This window comes from Gavialis gangeticus, unplaced genomic scaffold, assembly GCF_001723915.1.
Source record: "Gavialis gangeticus isolate Ggan-Ray unplaced genomic scaffold, GavGan_comp1, whole genome shotgun sequence".
Lineage (NCBI taxonomy): Eukaryota > Metazoa > Chordata > Crocodylia > Gavialidae > Gavialis > Gavialis gangeticus.
The window spans coordinates 16511563-16527352 of NW_017728992.1; the positions used below are offsets into that span (position 1 = coordinate 16511563).

Genomic DNA, 15790 nt, shown 5'->3' on the forward strand with positions numbered 1-15790 from the left:
CCAAAGGAAAGTCTCATTCACACCTGTGCCTATCATGTTGCGCTAAAATCAAACCTCCCACTGATACCAATGGCTGCTGGCAGTAGGTCCATGCACATGTAAATCATTGTGGCTTTAAAGGTGATTAAAGACAATAAGAAAGAACGCGGCTTCCATTCTCATAATGTTCTCACTCTGCATAGCTAAAGAGGCAAAAAACTTTTCAAACTTATTGTGACTGAAGGCTGCAGATATGACTGAATGAAAACATCTCAAGAAGTCAAGTACAACTAAGCAAAGGGAAGGGTCCCTTCATACCATTTTCCACCCCTTCTATACCACAGAGACCCACAAATACAGTGGCTTTAAAGGAAGAAGAAGAGGCCATATTTCTGTTATTACTCTTCAGGGTAATCTCACAGGCCAAATAACTGCAAAACAGCTTCTTGAGGCAGATGGTCTCTGTCATGGACTCCTTAAACTATGCCTATATCATTGGATTCTATGATCTCATCTCTTTGGAAGCAGTAAGCTGAAGACTATTTGGATTTTTGCTATTTTAAAGGATGTTAAATTGAGAATGATGTCTTTGTTCAGTTTGACTATTAAACAGCACTTTAAGAATAACTCAGTGCAAGGCCAGGTACTTTGCCAAGTGCTTTGTGATCTTTTTGGGTTGCAGGAACAGCAGTGTATAAATGCAAGCTACATTTAGTAAAAACTGTAGAACAGTCCCGGTATGATTATTTCTGCAAGCTAATGCAGGCTTTTCATCATTACTTCAAAGTGTTGTGTCTGTGCATGGATACAATGCAGCTGATGAATACTGTGTTGTGCCTTTCTATTACCCTTTGCAAAATCAATGTGATTTTCTTCTAAGAAGCAGAATAATTTCGTATTGCTATTAGTTAATACTTTTGGTGTGTGTATGCGTGGATACACACACACACTTTTGCAGTAATGAATATCTCTACTTCCTATCTATTAAAGAAGCAAAAAATGATTTAGCTTTTCACTGCCATCATTTTTTATTCCTTTAAGACCCCAGTTAAGTAAGTAAATATGCAAGGCTTCACAGAGCCTTACTGAGTTCCAGCACCCTTTCTTTGAAATAAGTGGGACTGTGTAGGGCAAGGAGTCTGTCCATGAGTGGGCTGGTACTTTTGATGTTCAAATAAAATATGAAAGCCTTAGACCCAGCAGAGTGTTCCCCACTCTCACCTCATGATCTCCCTGTGGGGTTTGACAATCTCCTTTTGACCTCAAACGTAAAGGTATATGACTGGGGAGAATGGGTTGAGGTGGTGGCATGCTTGTTCCTTGACTATCCCTTGGTGCTACAACACCCTCAGGGACTGATAGATGCTGAGCCATCTATGTCAGATACTGATCTGATGGCCAATAAGTTCTAGGACTGGAGTGGGATATAAAGATGGTACTAAATGCTTTCACCCTTCTTCCAAGTGTATACAACACAGCAGTCCAGGATTTGGCTAATTCTCTTGCTGTCCTTTTTTTTCAAGTTGACCTGCCTTACACTGGCTGAGGATGTAGGCATTTGGAGACCCCTACATTATTATCTAAATAATTGAGCTAGTTCTGCAAAAGAAGTCTGCAACCACCTTTGTCCCAGGAGACATGGCACTGACGTCAACAGGCCCTTGTGGATGCAGACTGCATAGGCACAGGCTCAAGGGTGGGTTTGTAGTCAAGATGCTGTAGAATTACCTTGCACACAACAGAAAAAAAGATCTGTGTTAATTCTGCTCACAGGGTGTCTCAGACAAGGGTACTGCTTTAGTGCTCTACATTTTAACCTGCCTGCACTGGATAAAGTCACACCACTTGCAGACTGACTGACCATAAAAACCAGCAATTCTACTGCACATAAGAATATCCAGAAAAAATATATTAAAAAAAAATATATGAACCCAGGAAAAATATCTGAAGTCCTGATAAATAATCAAGTCATGCTCCCTAATTTCTATAAATATTTATCTTAAAAACAATTGGCTAATGGCGAAACAACCATTAGCATATCAAATAGAGCTCTTGTACTATAAAGTATGGGTTTCCAATGTGTGTATGCTAAGAACTGTTTGGCATCACATGCAGGGAGGCTGTGTGTTTAACAAATGTCCTCATAATGAGCTCAATTGAAAAGCTTATTTAAGGTTTCTGTGCTCGTTCCAGGCCCCTCCAGCTGTCACATTTGTCACATCAGCAGTGGGCTAATGTTTATTCTGTTCTGGTTGATAAATCAGATTGTGAAAAAATTCTCACTCATGCTATTTGTTATTTTTTTTCCAAGAGAATAGGAACCAGACTTCTTCTATTGGAACTTGTAAAAAAATAGCCATTCAGATTTAATTACTTAACAAAGTGAAAAGATACAGGAAAAAAAGGATATCACCAGTGTTAGTTCAGTAAACACACAATATGAAATGTGATCCCACAATCCTCCAGATATCTGAAATGAATAAAGTAGCAGATCCCACCCAGATCATATCTTATCTCAGTAGGTAGATTACAGTACTTACTGTTGGGGGGTCACTTGGACTAAAAATACGTCTGGAATCTACAGCCTATATGACTGTCTCTAGCCCTAACCTTTGCACCACAGAGAATCACCATCTATTTTCTCGTACTCAGTTCCATAAACAAGAACCAGACATGTTTAAATCTGTCATTATCTAAAAACTTCTCCCCTTTGAAAGAAGTTCCAGAATAGAGCGATGCATTATGAATGTACATCATGCAAATCTCTCTTTAACACAAATCAATGTATGGAGTTTAGAGTCCAATCTGGCAGGGTGCTGAAGGCTCTCAACGGAAGGTTAAAAGTAATCAACAGTACTACCCAGGCTTGGACATGCTTAGCACCAGTCCCAGAACCAGGATTGTAACTGGTCATTTGTCTGCAATATAGGTTTCTGACTAAAATTGCTTTTAGCAAGCATCACTGCATTTATTTAACATTCATTTACTGTTGTTTCAGAAACATAAGCTGTTTAATTTTAGGCTCTCTCACTTGCTCACTGTAGATGTGAATGAAACCTTTGTTTCAAAGGGGGTGGGGACATTGTTTTTGTTCTGTTTTGCAGCAGCATGTGTGTCCTTCCATGGGCCTTCTAGAGTTAGTAACAAAGCCCCCAGCTCCCTCACAAGCCTCCATGATGGCAGGATGAGTGGGGAGAGATGTAAGGAAAGAAAGGCTGAGTCCACTTCACTTTTTCTTTCACTAGCTCTAGGGGCAGTCACACAAGCTGTGACCCCCGCATCCCTCCATCTCTAACAACCTCTGTGAGAGGAAATTGAAAGCCGCCAGCTACACCAGAGGCATATCACTTTAAGAGACCTAGGTTTCCCCTGTACATTGACCTGCATTCTCTCCAATTCAGCATTAGGGCCTACCTAGTCTATAGTGGTTTTGATGGACACAATCATGGCACACACATCTGTGGCATGAGAAATCCTTTCTGCTGGCAGAGCAACACCAACTCTCCAACCAACAGGACACATCTACACAAGACGCTTACTACACATTAGCCTAATAGCTCTGTGCAGTAGCATGGTAGTTAAAAATCGTGCTAATAACCTACTGCACAGTGTAATCAGGCTAATGCACAGCAAGCATCACAAAACAAATGTGAGTCAGCACTACTGTGCAGTAACTGTGCATTCAGTTAGTACTTCATTAAGGAAGTACTAAACTAAATGTGAAGTAACTAGGGTGTATTAATGAATGTGTAGATGCAGCCACAGAAACCTTTTGCCACCACCCACCAGCTGGCAGCAGACATACACAGAAACACCCAGGTATTCTGCTGGCTGCTGTGGGCCATTAAACAGTCTATGTGTTTTCTTAGGATGCCTTGCTGGCAGTTGATGAAGTGGAGCAACATAGTTCTGGCAGGAGCTGCAGGGAGCGTGGGGCGTACCTTGCTGGCTTTTCTGCTTGCCACCAGAACTTGTGGTAGCAAAAGCAGCCTAGCGCAGACAAGGCTTCAGACTCCCTCAGCAACAACTCACCTTCTATGGCACATTGGTCTTTGTACCTGCTCTGCTAAAGGAAGTTAGACATAATTTTAAAATATACAACAAAAGCCAGGGGTAACTGTGCACACATGATTCAAGAAGCAAAGGCTGAAAAAAAGTTTCTTTACAATTTCAATGAGTTAAAGCTACAGGAAGACAGAACTGACAAGATTGCTATCTTTGGGCCTTGCCTGACAAACACTTGCCTAAGTGACTAATTTTATTCATGTAAGTAGTTGCCCTGAAATTCTGTGGAGAGTCAGCTGGGTTTCTGCCAGCAAAGCCGGAGGCAGTCGCACCTAACTCAGGCTATCAACTCATCAAAACCGTCTTTTTGCATGCACCTCAACTAACCCTAGTATTGGAGGGTTTGGGTTTGCCATTTCATATCAAGTGGCTCTGATCCAATCTATTAATTTTTCTATCACAATGTGATGGACTTTTTATTTCAATTATGTGATGTGAATATTTATCTGCTGGAACTGAGGTATTTTTGTCCTATCTCCAATTTCTATTTTTCTGATAAATCAGCAGACCTCAGCAAATACAGTTTTGTTATTCAAATACATCCTGACTTGAGCTAGGATTCCCAGAACAGCTGCTTGCTTTGTAAGATCTCAAATATGTCCTAGGGTTGCACTGGTACAGGCTGGGGAACAACTGGCTAAGCAGCAGCTCTGAAGAAAAGGACCTGGGCATTACAGTGGACAATAAACTGAATATGAGCCAATACTTTGCCCTTGTTGCGAAGAAGGCTAGCGGCATACTGGGCTCCATTAATAGGAGTGTTGTCAGCAGATCAATGGAAACCTTATTCCCGTCTATTCAGCACTGGTGAGGCCACATCTGGAGTACTGTACAGTTTTGGGCTCCCTGCTACAGAAAGGATGTGAACAAATTGGAGAGTCTCGTGGAGGGCAATGAAAATGGTCACAGAGCTGGGGCTCATGGCTTAGGAAGAGAGGCTGAGGGACCTGGGCTTATTTAGTTTAGAGACGACAAGTCTGAGGCGGGATTTAATAGCAGCCTTCAACTACCTGAAGGGGGGTTCCAAAGAGGATGGCGCTAGAACTGTTCTCAATGGCGGTAGATGACAAAACAAGGAGCAATGGTCCCAAGTTGTAGCAGGGGAAGTTTAAGTTAGATATTAGGAAAAAAATATTCTCACAAGAAGGGTAGTAAAACACTGGAACACGTTACCCAGACAGGTTGTGGACTCTCCAGCCTTGGAGGTTTTTGGGACTCAGCTAGACAAAGCCTTGGCTGGGATGATCTAGTTGGGGATGATCCTGTTTGAGCAGATGACCTCCTGAGCTCCCTTCCAACCCTAATTTTCTATGATTCTCTTATGATTCTATCACACTGGGCACAATGTAAGTCACAAGGCAGTTCAGTTTTTGGTAGTAACTACTAAATATAGACCATTTTTGCTATTCAGTTTAATTAAATCAATGATTTTGAATGTCCAGAAATATTTCTGTTTAAGCTGAAAGTTCAGATTGCTTCTTGCATTCTACAAAATTATTTTATGTTATGATCCCATTTAACAGGATATCAGACTCCCACACAGAGACTGCTGATGGTATAAACTATCACCTGCTCATGAACCAGGGTCAAAAGGAAAAAAAAAAGTACGTTGCTCACACACATACTAACTATTGAGAGAACAATAAGGAAATAGCACATCATCACTGCTGGCAGTAGACACTGTGGTAGACAAATCATTCACAGCAAAGTGACCTTTGTAATCCTGAAAAAAATCAGAGAAGCAATTATAAATGTTTCTTTTTTCTTTTTAATGCCATGAATGACTTATGATGTAGAACATTAATGATCCTTTTTTCAAACAGAAGCTGGACAGCAGGGAGTGTATTATACTTTAATGACCCCTTTAAAGATACATTTCTGTAGTAAGTTTGGTGTCTGTATTTCAGTCATTGCCCTGACAGGTACTATGCATACATTTTATATAAATGATCATTTCCTGACATATTTTCTGGTTTGAAAATTGTATACCTGTTTTCGCTTCAGCTTAATATCCTTCAGGAGAGGGAACTAGATACATCACTGCAGTAACAAACCTCAGGCTTTTTTCATTCTGTGCACTGCTTTGTACAACCAACTTTTTTCATCTCTTTTTCAAGCCCCAGCATTTCTTCCAAGATATTATGGAAAGGTGGAAACAAATGTCATATGCCAGATTTCCCTTTGTATTGATATGGGCTGAAGAGAACCAATAGCTGCACAGAGGGTCTGGGAGATGGGGATTCAGGGTCAGAGAAGGAAAAAAAGCAGCAACATCACTTTTTGCTTTTCTTTCCTTCCAGACTTATGGGTGCTTGCCCAGCCTCATTTGTCAGGGCAAGAAGTAGCCTGTTTTCTGGAGCTGGAAGATATGCAAAGGTAATGTTGTTCCAGTATGTCCAGAGCCACCACATCACTATCTCCTTGTGCAGGTGTTGGGTTTGGTGGCCAGTGGGTATAAGACTCTGATCTTCCCTGGGAGAAGGGGACCCAGAAGAACTCAGGGTTCTATGGAGTCCTAACTCCATGTACAGAACTGGAGCATCTTGACCCACACAGATCTTCAGAGTTGGTAGTATGCCTTCTGTTGGAAGCCCAAATGTCATCCTGAAGGGAGGTATGGTTAAAAATTCCACAAAGAGACTCTGCTAAGTCCCTAGGCTTTGGCAAGAGGATGTGACATGGAGCACTATTGGTTTGGTGAAAGATTTGGATCAGCGTAGGGATCCTCTTGTTTTCAGCACCGTAGCTTCCCCACCTACCTTCAACTACAGCACTACAATACATCATATTCAATAGGCAACTTCCTGCATTGAGAGAACACCCACAAGTATTCTGCAGTTTTACTCCATTTTGACTAGTATTAATTGCTCAATACTTCAGATATGTAAATTGTAGAATAGGCAAGTTTTGGGAGGAGTTATATGGATTATAAACTGGAGCAGATAGAGGGGGTACTGTAGTCTGAATAACCCAAGATGTGTGAAGACAGTGAAACAACTGTTCTGCAGGACCTTCTGGTTCAAAAAGTATTAGAAGACCAAGTCATTCATATGCTTAACTTTGAACACATGCTTGTCCCAATGAAGTCAATAAAACAAATCATGTTTATAAAGCTAAGCACATACATAAATGTTTGTAGGAACAGGGCTTTAGAATGGGCAGTAAGTCCACCTCTATCAGTATTGTTAAGTGCCATGCACATTTGTTGTGCTATGTAAATATGGAATGCCATTTGTCTTGGTATGTCTCCAAAATATTGTGGTATTAGCTTTCTTAAACTAGCTGTTGACAAGGGGTACTACAAGTGTAGACGCTGTAATGTCACCAACATTATGGTGCTTATTAAGTATGCCCTTTATGAAAACTCTGTTTTCATAAAAAGCAAAACAGAACTGAACAGGCAATATGCTAACATTGTAGCACTTCCCTTTCCACTTCATTTTAATACCAATAGGTGCACCTAAATTCTTCAGCTTTTACTTCCCACTCGGCAATGAACCACTGAGACTCCCAATTTCATAATGGTTAGCAGAAGCCTACACCCCAGTAGACAGGAGAGGCTTTTATTGCAGAAGATACAGGAATATTTCACAGAATGAAAATCATATTTAAAGCTTTTTATGCTCTGTGCCAAACAGCTCCTCGGTAAATGTCACTAGTTACAAATGATTCATTGCTCAGTGTTTTGAATGAGGTTCACAATAGAAGTGGAGAAATAGTTTACCCATGGAAAGACAGGTCAGATACGTAACTGCTGGAATGGCTTTTATTATCATATTATTATTCCATTGACAATCCAAGTAAATTTCTAATATTCATTTCATGTTAACAGCTGAAGATCTGGATTTTTATATTGCACGTGGAGGCTGCTAAAATATATCAGCAATCAGCAGCACACAATCCATCCCTCTGGCTATGAATTCTTTTTAGTTTGGAAACGGTGATGCTCTTACAGAGGCTCCTGTGTTCAAAGCATAGTATACTTCCACAAGAGAAAACCTCCTATGCTAATATTAATTCTTGCAATCTTGACAATCACTGAAAATATCTTGCAAGTCATTTTCTACTTCCCATACCTACATGTCTGTCTAAGTCAGCAAATATTTTCTATATTGTTATATTTATTTTACTGGAAACCAACAAGAATTCAGAATTACAACATTATTCATGTTCCTAGTTTTTAGTATAAGACTTGGTTCTCAGTCAGTGCATTTACACAAGACGCTTTACTGTGCATTAGAGTAATCAGAAAGCATCACTGTCTATACATGCATGGGACTTACTGCATAGTAAATTAGGCTAATATGTGATCTGCTAATACTGTGAAATACAGGTACTACATTAACTGTGTATTAGCTACTGTGCACTAGTGCAAATGTATGCACCAGGGGGCCACAGAGGGTGGGAGCTGTCCACAGCTCCAGTGCAGCTGGGGATCACAACCTAGCCCAGTATTGCTGGCTTGGGGTGATGCCCTGTGGCCCAGTGACAGCAACACCCTGAGCTCTCCCTTTCTTCCCTCACTTTGCTTGCTGAGGGGATGGGGAGCTCTCTGTCTCCACAGTGCTGGGCTGGGGACAGAGAGCTTCCTCGTTCCCACAGCCCTGATGCTGCCCAGGCTGTGCATGCCCCTGTTGCCTTCCGCTCCCCACCTGTGCCTGGGGGGAGCTGGGGGCTGAGCAGAACTGGAATCAGGGGGAGCTGCAGGGGGAGGAAGCAGTGCTGGGATGTGTGGAGCCACAGAACAGGAGGGGTAAGCAGCAGCGGGACCCAGTACAGATCCTCTCTGTGTCCCAGAGCCCAGGACTGACCTGAGTTCCCCTTGCCATCCTGGGGCTGGCGCCTGGAAGTCCCCCTGCCTGCTGCAAGGGGGAAGAGCAGGGCAGGAGCAGCCCTGGACTCTACTGCTCCAGTTGGGAGCAAATTTGTTCCTGATGTAGGTGCACATGTAGATGTGTTCCCAGGCACAGTTTACCGTGCCTTATTTTAATGTGCAGTAACCTTAGGGCACATTAATTGCACATGTAGATGCACCCAATGTAGCTTTCGAAAGGCCCTATCAATTACAAGTCCTATCCAGTCTCACTGCTGGAATACAGTTAAGTCCAAAGCTGGTACCTAAGTACCACCAAATGATTAATGAAGATTTACTGATGCAGCAAAATGACAACTGTTGGCTGTACCAACACTGATACACTAGCATTTTATATCTTGATCCTCCAAACATACATGCAAGCAAATAATCCCATTGGGTTTAATGGTATGACACATGTGAGCAATGTTACTCAAGTGTAGGTGATTATGGGAGCAGACCTTTGAGAAGAGCCCTATGTTGCATATTTCAGCCAGACACCAATATAAACAAAAAATACGTTTTTTTAAATACTGAGGCGGCCTATTTTCTATTATAACAGTATGTTGCATCACTTAGGCAGGGAGAATTCACATACTTCTTTTATAAACTGAAGACAATACAGGCCATGAAAAATCTCTGCAGGAAAATTATTAAACAGACATACTTTCGCAGTATCACCACTATCTTATTCTGCAAAGAGAAGGATCATACTGATAGACAACATACTTGGCAATAGTTTGCATACAAGGTAACATTCACTCCTGTACAAGACAGCCTTATTACTCAGAAATATTGAGTCCTTGTACTGAGCATTCCCACAATGCAGTGAGCTTTTCCAGTTGGAAAATGGCACCTTCCGTCTCAGACTTTCTTGGTTTAAAATAATAAGCTGCCTATGGAAGTTATGATTTTAGCATATGGATAATATTTTAAAAATTCATATTTTAAAGCTTTCCTCACTACTTTTCCATGCTATTTGATTTTAAATATAAATGCACTACCAAAGCCCCAAGCAGCTGCAGACTTCAACTACACTGCCAGATGAGTGACTGCAGCATTAGTTCAAGTGCCCACTTTCCATGAGGTTGTTAAAAGTTTTATAATCCTGCAGGGTAGAGAGAGCTATAGTGTATTTATATTCATTTAAAAATTGGAGAATTCTTTAAAAAATGTAGGTTAAACATTTTTTAAAAATCGTTTTCATGGGCTTACAGAAATGAGATGTGGGCGAGGGATGATAAAGCTAAGTGATTTTGAACTGTGCAATCAGAAAGATTTAGACATATGGCCAGACTAGCATTGACTTATCAAGCTGCTCTAGATAAATGATAACTTCTGTATCTTATTTGTTTCATGATTATATTTTGCTAGCCTATATAAGAGACTGGAGAAATGGACAAAGTGTATGCTATACCATGCATACTAAAATTATATACAATTTGCAGTCACAGATAACCTGCATTTTCCAACAGTAATCACATGATAGAAATAATTTAACTTGATTACCTCAGATTTGTGCTGGGATCAATTCTATAAGATACTGTGTTCTTTCATCTCCTTTTGTGGGAATTAGGAGAATTTGCTACCTCACAAATACAGATTGTTTGTATCTCAGTGATTTAGGGATATACCATTATGCCTTGTTCCTTGCTTAATTTAGAAATGATTCACAAAGCACTGAAGCCTGACAATGAAGTTATCTTGACACCACAGGTGGGTTGAGTAAAGGTTCTGCATACAGCAGTCTTCCTTCAACTTTGATATTTCTCATGTGCTTCAGCAGGGATGTGAGCCTGGTACATGGTGTCAGGAAGATTCAACTAGACTTTCTGCCCATTTAAACCCTCCAGAGCCAAAATCAGAGAGCATAAACCTTGGTTTAGTGACATGATTACTTTATTCTAAATTACAAATGTACTGGAGACTGCAATGGTTCTATAAAATCAGACTGCCATATACTAACTCACAAACAGAACAATCTCCCCACCCACCACCAAATACAAAATCATATACAGTATATTCCCTTATACATTTAACATAAAACTACTTCAGCTATTGGCTGCTGCTATCCCAGAACTAAAGTTAAAGAGTTTTTAATTCATTTGTTATATTATTTATATTCAAGTTTGGTTTTGGCAATAACCAGTTGTTACATCTCTAATCAACACTGTGAAACACTCCTGATCAGTGTATACATAGTAGCAAAGAGGCACATTTTTCACCTGGGACAGCAGAACAAAATGATGTCTTCATTTTTTATTAATCCATGGAGAATTAAGGCAAAAGAAACATATATTATTTTAAAGGCCAGTTTTATGCATTGGGTAGCATGAATCCTAAGGAAACCATGAGCTCTTCTCTCCAGAACATATCCGGCTATGGCAGCTTGGCTGGGTTTTTCTAGAGCATTCACTTGCGAGGTTGGTGGATGTGCTGATTGACATGTTGTGGGTTAGGCAGCTTTTCCACAGAGGGATGTGGTTTTTGATGAGCCACCTGGGCTGCAGCTGGAGGGAAGTCTTTATCGCCCTGTTTAAAGAACACAGCAATACAAGTAATTGTTAGAAGTGTGCTTGCTAGTCAAAAGTGGATGAAAAGCATCACTGTGAGTCACTGATTCAACAGTCCTCAGCCTTCACTGGCCCATGGGCAATAACACGGAGCTGGTATCACTTGGTCAGCCCCACTATATTTTCCTCTCCTTGTCAACCTCAGTTTTATTTTAACCTCAAACTCACTTTTAATAAGTAGCACCTAAGATCAATGTGATTGGAGAGAGAGAGAAGAAACATGTTGTCTTCATTTTTTTTAACTTGCTCGATTTCAGCATTTGCCAGTACGGTGTTAAGTCAGTTTCAGTGAGTCAGTGCGGTCACGTTTGCTGTTTGTGGGGATTTTTAACATGTCAGCAAGAGGGTGGGACATTTTAAAAACAGGATAAGGTAGTTTGTAAAACCACAAAAACAAACAGGATTCCTCAGGGGGAAAAGTACTTGTAACTAAAGTTTTAAGTCTGGATAGATTTTAGATTTGAAATGTGCCCTTCAAATAGGCAACAGTCCTTATTTGTGCCATCTTCACCCAAGACAAGTACTACCAGACAACCAGTTACAATACCACAGTTTTATCATTGTTGTTCTCCCAGTAAGGAGATGAGCAGCTGCTTATGCCTGTTGTTGGTGGTAACTTTTTAAAAAATCAGTGGAAAATGATTAGTATGATCTAATGTATGAGAGATTACAATTCCCCTGTCTGAGAATCTATTGATCCAGACAGTGACAATGTTCCATGCAGTCATTTTGTACAAGGCAGAAATCCAGCATGCCTGTGTCATTTCCCCTCCATGCCACCCTCTCCCTGCTTTCCCTTTAATTCTTGACAATTTTTTCTTTGCTCTTTGAGTGTCCACATTTTTATTAGATTGTTTCCTCTGTACTTTTTTTGACTTTACATTTGTTCATTTAATTTCTCTTCCCACTAAATCCTCTTTTTCACAGACATTTTCTCTCCTTTCTGTCTTGTCAGTCATTTTTAACATGCTCCCCCACAACATTCACCACCTTTTCCTTTCACATACTTGAGAAAATAGAGTGGATGAACGTCTTGCTATTACACTATGGGTCTTTCCACATTGGTTGAGGCCTGTCCTAAGGGACACCTTATATGCTACCCCCTGAAATAGATGTAATGTAGCTGCCCTTGGCTGGAGATGCACTAATGGCTACTAAACCAAAAACACTGGAGAGAACCATTTGGACAGAGCAGGCCTCCATTCTGATGCATCTCCTTTACTAAGAGCCCAGAATGGTTGCAGATTGTCCATCCCTGCTCTACTTCACTGCAGTGATCACTAATGCAGTGCTTGGGGGATGCAGGCACGCCCTTAAGAAGACTGATAACTGTTTCCAAAGGTGACAGATTTGAGTCCTTGGACATCATTTGGAAATGTTTTTCTGCTATAAAGAGAATCACTAGGAGTCAGGCTGCAAGCTGTAGGTGCCAATATGACTGAGTTCAAAGAATCACTATTTTGTTGGGGGCGTGGGGGAAGGATTTTTGCTAAATATTCCAGATAAGTACAGATATAGTAGATAATTCTACACTGTATAGCTCCTTCACAAGCAGGCCACTGGTTGCAAACAGGCTGCAGATAACCCCAGGCACCTATCAAGCAGTGGAATGTTTTCTAGAGTATGGTACAAGCTAAATGATGGAAGTCATGAGGTAACCAAGAAAAGGTTTCTTTCTACTTTCTCCAAACCTAGTCCTTGTAGGCTTCCAAAGTCCCTTGTTTTTATGCTCAGCCAAAGGAAGGGTGTTTGCATGTTATCTTTGTAAATGTTATCATACTAGAGAAGTCGAAGCAGGATCAGAATCACTGAACTGTGGTTTTGGTTATTAATAACTCAAGGTTTATATTTACTTTATCCTCATAACAGCACAGTTCTGCTGACCTTTATGTGCATGAAAGGAACCAGCCACATTCAGTGTTCATTTGCTTACTGGCTACTCTAGCTCAAGGGCTGGAGCCCTTTCTTGGCACTCACGGGGTGTGGTGTAGCCACAAGATCTAATGCAGATCCATTAAGCCATGGATAGCTAGCAGTCGTGTAGAAGACACTCCTGTGGTCACAAACTCCATGGTACCATTTTGCTGTGTGGCAGGGCACTGTGGGTGCCTGCCACTTTAAGGGCCAAGCCAAGTGGCCAACAGGTGCTTAATTGTGGCAGCCATTTTAGATCTATGGCTGCCTATATAAACAGGGCAGTTCCCTGCTGGCAGGTAGGGCAGTAACATTGCCAGGCTGCAAGGCTGCTTAGAATATCCTGGAGGTAAAGGAGGAGCTGTAGGGGATGGTTTGGAGGCTCCTGGTCCTGGGCATGACCTAAAGGTGCACCCTGCTGGGTGTGGGTGGCCTGGTGGGGCTCTCAGTGGTGCAAGAGCCCCCAGGAAATGCCAGGCCAGTGATCACTGTGGTGAAAGGAGAGTAGGGGTGCCTTAACCCCAGGCCTCACCTTTGGGTGGGCCATATTTCATTACCATCAGAGCAGGGTAGGCCAGGTAAGCTTTTGGAGGCACCTGAGCCTGCTGGGGGAGTGACCCTGCAGGGCCAGGCACACATCCAGGAGCACCTGAGCTGGGAATAGGGGACCCTGACCTGTAAGTGCAGGCAGGAGGTGAAAATTCAACAAGTGAGCACTGATGATTACGCAGATAGTGTCTATGTCAAATATAATGTGACATTGACTTAAAAGATTTATTGACACTCATTTAGTATTAGCGTTTAACCAACACTTGATTTCATTTCACCTCATCAACTGATGGTAATACTACTATCATGTGCTTGAACAAGGTATTTTGCCTATGTAGAAAGGATATGGAAAATTCTGTAGATGGAAGATTACCCAGTGAACTAGCATCAGTTATTCATAACCTGAAAACTCATTACCAAACTCTCCCATGCATCATCATGATCTTTTAAACTATTCATTGTTTGTTGTAATCATTGTAATTTTAGAAACAAATTATACAAAAGTTGGATTAAAAACATGCCTGGGTATGAATTATTCTTATTAGATTCATAGCTGGTTAATGTTAATGACCTAATATATTTTTATTCAGGCCTTATCTGCTATTATAATGATAGGAAACAATTAAAAATATATTTATCATTTATTGAGCACCACCAGCCATTGCTCCAGGGTGCTCACAGACTACTACAAAACAGAGAGGGGGAAAAAAAAACTGACATGTTGAAAAATAAGGTTGTGAAACTTGAGTATTAGCAGCACTTATTCAAACAAGTAATCCCACTGATATACATGGGAACCTGGGTGAATGAGCACTCAAACATGAGACAGGTTCCATAATCTAGGCCCATACATGTTCACAGGAACTGTTAATGTTACCACTGTTAATGTTAATGTTAGTGTTAATGTTAACACTGTTAAGGGAGGCAACAGTACTTCCCAACTTTGGCTGTTCAGGATTCTTGTTACTAGATTTACCGGTGCATCTTCCAACAACAGAATTTTAATGAGGGGTTTATGCCTAAAATTCAGTAAGAGTTTTAAATGTTTTTACCACATGATACTTGCATGATCAGATCTTTCTACTGTGTACCTCCAGATAGGTGCCTACACCTTTATGGGCACCCATTAATGGCAACAAGGATTTATATAGGCTGAAGGATCCATCTGTATGGATCTAGTTCCAGGAACTGGGAATAGTGGATGCAGTGACCATAAATGATATGGAAAAATAATCCAATGAATCTCAACATTTCCAGTTTCAAAATAAAACAGTACCAATTATTTCAATAACCAGTTTCACACAAACCTAAACAAGAAGAGTCAAGGAGTCTTGAATAGTTTCATAGTTTCTAGGGCCGGAAGGGACCTCAGTAGATTATCTAGTCTGACCCCCTGCCATGGCAGGAAAGAGTACTGGGGTCAAACGACCCCAGCAAGGTGTTCATTCAGCCTCCTCTTAAAGATCCCCAAGGTAGGGGCTAGCACCACTTCTCTTGGAAGTTGGTTCCAAGCCGCCCTGACCGTGAAGTAGCGCCTCCTGATATCTAGCCTAAATCTACCCTCTACCAGCTTGTGACCATTATTCCTGGTCACTCCTGGCAGTGCTCGGGGGAACAGGGACTTCCCCAGTGCCTGCTGATCCACCCTGACTAGTTTGTAACAGGCCACTAGATCCCCCCTCAGCCTTCTCTTCTGGAGGCTGAACAGGTTCAGGTCCCGTAGCCTCTCCTCATAAGGCTTGCCCTGCTGCCCCCTGATCATATGAGTGGCCCTCCTCTGGACCCTCCCCATGTTGTCCACATCCCTCTTGAAGTGCAGCGCCCAGAACTGGACGCAGTACTCCAGCTGCGGCCTGAC

At 41.4% G+C, this 15790-nt stretch overlaps 1 protein-coding gene and 1 long non-coding RNA gene across 2 annotated transcripts in view; one reads left to right on the forward strand and one right to left on the reverse strand.

The window, feature by feature from the left end:
- The first annotated feature begins 5357 nt into the window (after positions 1-5357).
- LOC109300499 overlaps positions 5358-15790 on the forward strand; it is a 21624-nt gene continuing 11191 nt past the window's right edge. Inside the window, exons 1-2 of the long non-coding RNA XR_002098250.1 lie at positions 5358-7258; positions 10613-10616. This is a non-coding gene — a long non-coding RNA (uncharacterized LOC109300499). The remainder of the gene's footprint in view (positions 7259-10612; positions 10617-15790) is intronic.
- Positions 10773-15790, reverse strand: part of DAP (death associated protein) — a 115399-nt gene continuing 110381 nt past the window's right edge. Inside the window, exon 4 of the mRNA XM_019521136.1 lies at positions 10773-11428. Within this exon, the coding sequence (XP_019376681.1) occupies positions 11309-11428 (120 nt within the window). The 3' untranslated portion in view covers positions 10773-11308. The remainder of the gene's footprint in view (positions 11429-15790) is intronic.